Genomic DNA, 9,276 nt, shown 5'->3' with positions numbered 1-9,276 from the left:
GGCTGGCCTGGCTCGCCCCGGCCGGCCTTCCGGTTGCCTCCGCCCTGCCCGTCCCTTGGCGAGCAAAGGCCTCCGGCACAGAGCGGCCCCGGAGCGCGGAGGGCGGCGGCGGCTCTCGGCAGCGAGGCCAGGGGGGCTCGGGGCAGAGGGGCGTCGTTCCCTTGGCTGGAGGCGGAGGCGGGGGAGAGGGCCGCGCACTTCCGAGCAGACATGGCCCGTCCGCGGCCGTTAAGCAGGAGTCCCGCGTCCGGGGGCACAAAGCCTCTTCGTCCCCCGAGCCGGAAGGGCAGTCCCGGGGCTCCGTGCCCCGCTCACCGGCCTTCTCGGGGCAGCTGATTGCCCACCGTGGGGTGGGGGGGGCGGAGTGCTGGCCCCTGGGTGGACCCTTGGGTCGGATTCACAAGTCCTGCTCTTGCCTTTTCGTGCTTGTGATGCTGGCGTAGGGAAGCCAGAACCAGCTGTACTCTGCGTGGAGGCCACGGGAGAGAGGGAATTGTTCCTTTTTCTGGCTTGCAGATTTGGAGTTTCACTTCCTTGCAGAATTTTGATTCTCCACTTTACACACATCTATGCAACCAATAAAGGCTTAAAATTAAGTTTCCCGGCTGCATGCTGTGCTTAGGCTTCCCCAGGAGGAGGAGTGCCACTGCTACTTCAATGCACAGGCAAGCTGGAGCTCGATGAGGCCCATTTCTTAGAGTTGAGATTGGCACTTCTAGTTCCTTCCTAGACACACAGAGCGCATTCAGTGTACATTTGTTAAGCTGAACTTCCATGAGAGGAAGTGAGAGTGTACCACTGCGGACTTCCTCCCTGCTCTGCCAACAAGTTGTCAGGCAAGAGCAGGGAGGAGAAATGAAGGACGGTCACAGAGCAGAGACTTCACAAAAGAAGGGCTGGTTGATGCTGTGTGTTCTTCACTTGGTGGTGTGGGCAAGTTGCACCAACTCCTGATACCTATGAGGAACTCGTGTGGGATGATGGCGAAAGTGTTGAACTGGGGTCTGGGAGCCCTGGGTTAAAATCCCCACTCTCTCATGAAGTTTGCTGGGCCAGCCTTTTATTTCTCTCTCTCTCTCTCTCACCTCACACCACTCAGCTCCTGGAGGAAGGGCAGACTAAAAGCGTCCTCCCCTTTCAGGTGTGGACAGTGGTCTGCAAGGGGGAGGGGTGTCCTGATCCCTCCCTGGTCCCTACTTCCTCTCCTTCTCCACTGCTGCCATGTCCTCCTCTGGGTGGACATTTTCTTCCACTCCCCTTTATCAGTCTTTAATTTTTAAAAAATTGGTTGTAAAGCCAATGTTGATTTCATTCAGTTTTTCTTGACTTTTTAAATTTGCATTGCAGTGACTGCAGAAGCATATACATTGATTCTCCAGTTTAGTTTTTAAAAGAAAAACGTAATTGTTTGGATTTTCCTGCAAACCTGAGGGGTGGAGGGTCTCTTGGGTTTGTAGAAAAATCTTCCGTACATTTATGTGGCCCCTTCATGTGGGCTTCTTCATCTTTACTTCTAAGCCCATGTTCAGATATCATGATTGTCTGGGGAGGGGGGGGGGATGTTTGGGGAAGTTAATGATTGTGTGAGAGCACGACTTTCTTGCTAAGTTAGAAAGGGTAATACAAATGCTGCTTAACTTTTCAAACGCACTTAAAACCTGTATTTAATTTTTCGTGAACATATATTTGCCTATGACCTTTGTTCCCCTGGCCTTCTTAAATGATTTAGTCTTTCTTAGGTCTCTTTATGTCTGGCTCACCCTCTCCAAATATCTATATGATGCTCCTCACTCTCCTTTTAGCCCCCACCCCAAAACTTGCCCTTTTTCCATGCTTTTTGTTAAACCTTTTGGTCTCTATTGTGAACTGACCTCCCGGGGATGTGGTCTGTGCATGGCGGGAAGGAGGGGGAGCGCTGGCCCGTTACCCCCCCAGGGAGCCTGGAGGAAGGCTTCTAGCCAGGGGACTTCGAGGAGTCGCCTCTTCGCCTGCGCGTTGTGGGTGAATTGAGGCGCTCCTCCGTCCCAATGGTCCTTCCTGCGCAGTGCCCGAATGGGATCTAGTGATGCCGACCGCGGCAAGCGTAGGAGATCGAGCGGACGAAACGAAGCAAAGCGGGGTCGGAAGACCAGATATGAACGTGAGTCGGACTGAGCGAAACGACGGTTAAAGAGAAAAGAAAGCTCCCTACCCCATTTTGAAAAATGGAAAATTAGGCAGGCGGGGGAGGGACGCCTCCTAACCGCATGAACTTTTGAGCGAATCGAGGGGGGGGGGAGCGGAAGAGAAAGCATGTACAACTGTTAGGAAATTCTCACCAAGGTGAGTTCAGGCGTTTGAATTCAGAGACTTTCAAAATATTTTTCAAAGTAAACAATCGAGAAAGATGGCGGGGAAGAGGACGGAGAAAGAGAAACTTTTGAAATCTAAACTAACGTTGAGCCCCAAACTGGAAGGAAACAACCAGCTGGCAAAGACTTTGGCAGAATCCATGCGCGCTCTACTGGACCAGTTGAGTAACCTCAAGGAACAGATGTCAAAAAAGACTCAGTGCATCACCACACAGCAGACGCAGATAACCAAGACACTTAAAATGATGAATGAAATGGCTGAAAAAGTGAAAGAAGTGGACACCACTGCACAATAGGTGAAAAACAAAGTTCAAAAGATGGAAAAGAAGCAAGTTTCTACGGAAGATCAATTGCTATAATTACAAATGGAAAATGCTAATATGATTCTTCGCTTCCAGGGCTTGCCAGAGACAAAGGGAGAGAATCTAAAGGAACTAATGAGTGATATATTGGCCCCAGTGACAGATATGAAGGCGGAACTCCTGTTAAACGAAATGGATGTGGCCTATAGGTCATATTCAGGATATATACAGAAAAATAATCTGCCTGGGGAAATTGTGGTAAGATTCTCGAAGAGGCATGTGAGGGATGCAATCCTGAAAGCAGATATGGAGCACCCCTGAAAGTGGGGGAGAATACCATCAGAACATTGAAAGACATTCCATTTGAGATAAGACAAAGGAGAAAGAAATATAAAGAATTAATTCTTTTTCTACAGACAAATGCAATTGGATATAGATGGCTAACTCCAGAAGGCATAACCTTCAAAATCAAGGATAAAAAAGAAAAGATGGACTCTGTCCAGAAACCACGGGAATTTTTAAGAGTCCAGTTGGGAGGGCCAGGGGAAGAAGGAGAAAAAGGGGAGGACAGTAAGTCCAATGGCGAGATGGACTCAGAAACGTCCGGGGAGGACTCTCTTTCAGAGAAAGGGGTGGCAGCCCCTAAAAGTCCTTATAAACTTCAGAAGAGACTGGTCAAGGAGAAGTAAAGGCTGAAGGACTCTGAATTGTGCCTTTAAAAAATGTTGAAGTGAGATGCTTTGGGGTGTTTCTGTTTGACAGTTAAATTTTAAACTTAAGACTTGGAAAAAGTCAATGTTAAACTTGACTCAGTTGATAGTAAGATTAACGGGATTAAGACTAAATGTATGGTTAAACTGGTGGGATGATCTCCTCTCTTGGGTTTTTAGTCAGTAGTGGGTATCTTTCTTTATTCCATAAATGTAGTCCCCCTTCCCATTTTCTGTTGTAGTTTGTAGTGTTATAAAAAAAAATGCAATAAAAAATCCCCTCCGGGGCTTAAAAAACAAACAAACAGAGTGCCTACAGCCAGGATGTTGCCTGGAGTGGGTCAGAGGGGCCATATCACTCCAGTCTTGTCTCATCGACACTGGCTCCCGAATCTGTTTCTGGGCACCCTTTAGTGTGTTGACCTTTAAAGCCCTGCATGTCATGAGGCCAGCATTCTCCCTCACAAACCTTGTGGACCATGGTAGCCGTCCTCCAGGGCCCTGCTTTGGGTACCCGGCCTTCTGAGGACCTGGGAGAGGGGGGCCTTCTTGGCTTGGCAGCAAAGCTCCAGAATGGCCTCCCCAGGGATCCTGTCCTGCCCATTGATGCTGCTGTGTCTCCCTTGGTCCCTTTTGTATGTTGCTTTTATAAGTGTATTTTAGCTTGGTTTTATTTGTTTTTATGAGGTGTGTTTAATTGTAATGGTCTTTAAGACTTATTTTAAATCATGTACGTTTTTAATCTGTTAAGCCACCTTCATGGCCCTGATAAGGGCAGAAAGGCCAGGTATAAATTTTGTAAATAAATAATGAATCAGTGATCCTGATAGTTTTATTTTCCCGGGACTAGGGTTGGAAGGTACCTGAGGCCTTTGCAGGCCTGGATCTGAGGGACTTCCTAGAAATGCAGCACACACATGCGGCCTTGAGTTCTGCTGTGAGGGGAGAAAGGCAAGGCGTATCTCTTACTCAGTGGTCCACACGGCCCTTCAAGATAGTACTTGCTGCTTGTGAGCAAAACTGGAGAGTGGTGCATCAGTTTGAGTCAGAGTGGCCAAGATGTGGTCAGAAAGAACCTGAGAGGGAGCCCAGGATTAGGCTTCCGCTGGAGGGTGTGGAGCCGCATGAGCTTCACCTGGAGTTATTTTTCTCTTAGTGCCTTGGTTGGTTTGCTTCATCCTGAGGTTTATAAATCTGCCCACTGATTGTACCTCCTGCAGTGTCAGCATCCAGAGTAGGCCAACTCCAAATCTCGACTGGTGGGCAGGTTCCTATGGATGCCGGGGGTTCCGCAGGTGCCCAGGTCCACAGCTGTTTAACATTTGGGACCAGAAACAGATGGGATCCAGCGCAGTTGTCACACAGGGGAATATGGTGGCCACATCATGTCCCACTCAGCACCCTATAGCTACTGCACTTTGTACCGCTTGTCCAAAGGCAACCCTAATTAAAGTGCATTACTGGAGTCCCTTTTCAATGTTAATGAGGGCATTTATGATCAAGGCTGAATTTTCAGGACCTGGGATTTGGCAGCAGCTGTTGGGAAAGGATGCTCCTAGCTTTCTCCATCTAGAGACATAAAATTTCTGGGAACTGTGAAACCATGGAAGGAGATGAGTTTTTTCTGTTCTTTTTTCATGGGTGGAAAACACCCCCAGTAATTTTTAGAGAAACTGAAATATATGCAGTGCTTATAAGCAATGCAGTTTGGTGCAGTGGTTAAGTGTGCGAACTCTAATCTGGGAGAACCGGGTTTGATTCCCCACTGCTCCACTTGCAGCTGCTGGATGACCTTGGGCAAGCCATAGTCCCATCAGAGCTGTTCACTCAAGGACAGTTCTGGAAAGAGCTCTCTCAGCCCCACCTACCTCACAGGATGTCTGTTGTGGGGAGAGGAAGGGAAGGTGATTGTAAGCTGCTCCGAGACTCCCAAGTGAAGGGCAGGGTATAAATCCAATCTCCTCCTCCTTATTTTCACATCAAAGCTAAACTTTTTTTCTCTGATTCAGCAGGGTAAAATACATCATTTATAATTTAGCATATGAAATTGTACTATTTGGCATATTTATAGGATTTCAAAGTATCAAGATCTCTGTTTTCTGTAAGAAAAATTGCAAGTATACCCCGTACGTGAGAAACAGTTGCAAACTGCCGTACTCTATGCTACTGTAGCACAGGTACTTAATTTTTGCCATCTGAAAGGTAGGAGTGGAAAGCTTGAAAGTGAAAACGAATTCTGTAGTAAAGTAAAGAAAGTATGATTTGGACAGAAACTCTCTGAGAGGACTATTAGCATATCTGAATATTGCACTTTATACCATAGAAAATGCTGAACTCTTCAATACTGTGTTATCATTGATCACATAATTTACTATTGTAATTATTTACTGTAGTTATAGTCTGCTTTTTCTCTGAGAGTCAAAGTGGATTGCTCAGTGGGAATGGATAACAGAGACACCCAATCAAGACATTGCAAGTCAATACAATCAACATGAGAAGACAGCTAATGAGCAGCAAGGGTAGGGCTAGGAGTACCAAGATCTGCATGAGCAAGCATGTTAAAGCATGATACAGAGCATCTCCCCCATAAATAAAAGCCAAATGGTGGTGCCACTTCTCTAGAACATTCCACACGCTCCAAAATCAGTTCGCTCTCTGATCTGTCATTCGGAGGGTCTCCCTATCCACTGGCTGCTTTGCCTGAGTCTTGCCTCCAACATTCTAAACAGTTTGCTCTTCCTCTCCCCCCCACAGCCAGTCAGAACACAGAGGTCATTTGCATATGCAGCCTCATTGGCCTCTGCCTCGGAACACAGAGGTCGTTTGCATATGCGACTTGATTGGCTTTTGCCTCTAACATTCCAAACAGTTTTGCTCTTCTGAGGCAAAATGTGTCCAATCTCCAGGTGAGGGCTGGAGATCACTCAGAATTACAACTGCTTTCCAGACGGCAGAGATCGGTTCCCCTGGAGAAAATGGTGGGCTCTGTATCCTTATATGCTGCTGAGGTGGCCCCCGTACGACAGCCAATGTGACGTAGAAGTCAGGGCTTTGTTGCCAACCTCCAGGTGAGGACTGGAGATCACTCAAAATTACAACTGTTCTTTAGGTAGCAGAGATCAGTTCCTCTGGAGAAAATGGTGGACTCAGTGTCATTATACCCTGCTGAGGTCGCCACAGCAAATTGACACTGAGTGTCCAAGGCCGGGGCACCCGCCCAGAGCCTCTTTCTAGAGGTTGTTGTATTTATTCCCACAACGGGCCTTTTTCCTAGTATGGATATAATGAAGAAAAGTGGAAGTACATCATCTGAAAACAGTAAAAGGACACCCGGGTCCTACATGCAGGAAACTATAGTACATCCTGTACACAGTAGTCTAATAACCCAGTTACGTTTGTAGAACACTCCTGAACAACTCAGTTTTACACAGCTTGCAGAATGACATGAAGGCCCTTCCACAAGGTGGGGGGGGGTGACAGCAGAGGAAGCACACGTGTGTGGACAGTTGTGGATCTCACCCATTCGAAGGGTGGCTCCTGCGGAAGGCCCCGCTCAAAAGAGTGGCAGAACGGGGGGGGGGGGGGCTGCAGTTACAAGGCTCCAAGGCCATGCAAGGCTTTGGTGTACATTCCGTTGCCAACATGATGTACATTCAAATAAAAATACCGTTGAAAATGTTGTATATGTCTGTAGCAAACAAAGGAATTATCCTCTATCTAACATTGATTCTGGTCCCCTTGTGGATCAACAGATCCAGAGCATGGGGCCAGGTTCAGGGAAGGGGCTGTTCTTCTGTAGGCCTGGGGACCCAGAAAAGGGGGGGGTTAAATCCCCCCCAAGAGAGGCATGTTGTCTGCACTTTTGCACAGCCAGTTGATAGGTGTGTCCTCATGGGTGGGGAGGAGGCAGTGGGGGCGGGCGAAGGGGGAGCCGGGCGGGGCAGCAGGCAGCTGAGTGAGAAGGAGCTGCAAGCATGCGGGGGTGGGGGGGAGAGGGAGTCCCCCCACTTCTTCAGGACGGGGTGAGTGGCCAGATGAGCGGGGGGGGGAGAGATGGGATTCCGCCCCCATGAATCTCACTGGTCACACTGCTTGTTGTATCTAATGCTGTGGATTGTCTTATACAAAGATTTTCATACTACACATTTTGAGTAAAATCTTGTATCTTGTTTCTCTCATTCTAAAGGAGTTATTTCAGTTTTCAAGTGGACTTCTTCATACTCTACATTTTGAGTGAGAAAAGCCCCGTGTTAAAGGGGGGGGATTGGTACTCCCCCGAATTTCCCCTTTTTTATTGGAAGAATTGTAAAGAGGTCCTGGGGGGGGGGCGATAACTGTTCTGGTTTTTTCCTGTTCTCTTCTTGTGCCTTCTCGTCCATGCAACCTATTTTGCAAGCATCGGCAGGATCCAGAACAGCCCCCAGCTGCTGCACAGGGGAGTTCTTCCAAGTGGGGTTGTACAAGCGGAAGCATCTCTTGTACTTTAACTCTCTCCAGCATAACTTCTGTCTTCCTTGGATTAAGTTTCCATTTATTGGCCTACCAGCTATTTGCAACTTCCAAGCACAGCTTCTGTGTTTCCATTGCCAGGTTTCCTAGAGCGGCAGGGCTGTGCACCATCTGTATATCAATGGCACTTCAGATCTCAGGATTATCTTGCTCAGCAGGACCCCGCCGTGCCTTGCAGTAGTGCCCGCTGGCACCACTTTCTGGGCTCTCTGAGCCTGACTGTGCCCCTCCCCCTTCTGTCCCCCAGAAGCACCAGTGGGGACACACTCCCTCCGTCAGCTGCCCGGTGCAGATCTTTAAGCAGGGCAACCAAGCTGTCTTCAGTCCTTCAGCTGGGACAGAGACTGTCTTACCTGGAGTCTAGATAATCAGTTTCATCCAGAACACCTTAGCGTTGGACTGCCAACTGTTCTCTCAAGCACCTTGCCCCGGAAGGGCAGAGTTCACACTGGGCAGGATTTAATAAGACCCCAGGAGGCTAAAGATGGCTCAAGGTTACAGCTCCGTAGGCCACGGCATTCTTGGGTTCATTTTCAAAATCAAGGGTTTAAGTGGGGAAGAAGTGGGGCTCTTGCCTCATTTGGAAAGACATACGAGGCTGCCTGTGTCCTTGTTACCTGAGAGTCTGTAGCTGGTGGTGCCAGGGATTGATCAAGGGACCCTCTGCATGCAAAGCAGGTGCTCCCCTCCGAGCCTGAGGGAGGGTGGGCAGAGAGGCGTGTTCAGGGCAGAGGTCCCAGTTCAAGAGTAGCCTCCAGCAGGAAGCATCCTTTTTTTGAAAAGGGCAGAAAGGCAAATATGCTAAAACTGGGGCTAGTTGTGATGAGGGTGGCTTATCTTCCAGGTGGGCAGTGCAGCAACCACACAGCTTTCCTCCAGCTGTCCTGCATGATATGATTCTGCAGCCCAACAGTGGCAGCAGAACTGCAGCCTCACGGCATGACTGTAGCTGTGTTAATTGCCTGAAACGGAGCTGGTCCTCATGCAGGTCCACAGATGGTTTGTGCATCGTGGCAGGTGGGGTAAACCTTTCAAGGCCGAAATACCTAGGAAGGTCCCTTTGTGGGTTGAAATTAGAGCTGTGTGGAACTTTAACACTATTTTATTTTGGCATAAATATTCATGGACCAATGTTTAGACTGTTGATTTGGGGGAACCCTGAATAGTGAACCTAGGTAGGTATTGCCTGCACAGTAAGCCCAGGGGGTTTGGCTGAGCCCGGTAAGGAGCCCCTGCCAGGCTCCCGAGGGATACCGATTCACTGGCGGCAGAAATCTGGAGCTTTCCGGGCCTGCTTCACACACGCAGCAGCCACAGCAGTGTGGGCAGAGACCAGCTGACTCTTTCTTCCCTGCCGCCCCCCTTTTCGCAGAACATGCCAGCCCCCATCAGACTCCGGGAGCT

General features: G+C 48.8%; 2 protein-coding genes across 2 annotated transcripts in view; one reads left to right on the top strand and one right to left on the bottom strand.

Moving 5' to 3' along the window:
• ATXN1L (ataxin 1 like) overlaps positions 1-212 on the bottom strand; it is a 3,837-nt gene extending 3,625 nt beyond the window's left edge. The window contains exon 1 of the mRNA XM_015428207.1: positions 8-212. Coding sequence (XP_015283693.1) covers positions 8-212 — 205 coding nt within the window. The remainder of the gene's footprint in view (positions 1-7) is intronic.
• Positions 213-2,065: 1,853 nt separating this feature from the next.
• The window catches only part of AP1G1 (adaptor related protein complex 1 gamma 1 subunit), a 26,529-nt gene continuing 19,318 nt past the window's right edge, over positions 2,066-9,276 (top strand). The window contains exon 1 of the mRNA XM_015428206.1: positions 2,066-2,140. Within this exon, the coding sequence (XP_015283692.1) occupies positions 2,066-2,140 (75 nt within the window). The remainder of the gene's footprint in view (positions 2,141-9,276) is intronic.

Source organism: Gekko japonicus, unplaced genomic scaffold (genome assembly GCF_001447785.1).
Source record: "Gekko japonicus isolate JY-2015 unplaced genomic scaffold, Gekko_japonicus_V1.1 scaffold1901, whole genome shotgun sequence".
Classification (NCBI taxonomy): domain Eukaryota; kingdom Metazoa; phylum Chordata; class Lepidosauria; order Squamata; family Gekkonidae; genus Gekko; species Gekko japonicus.
This window is presented reverse-complemented; position numbering and strand designations above follow the sequence as displayed.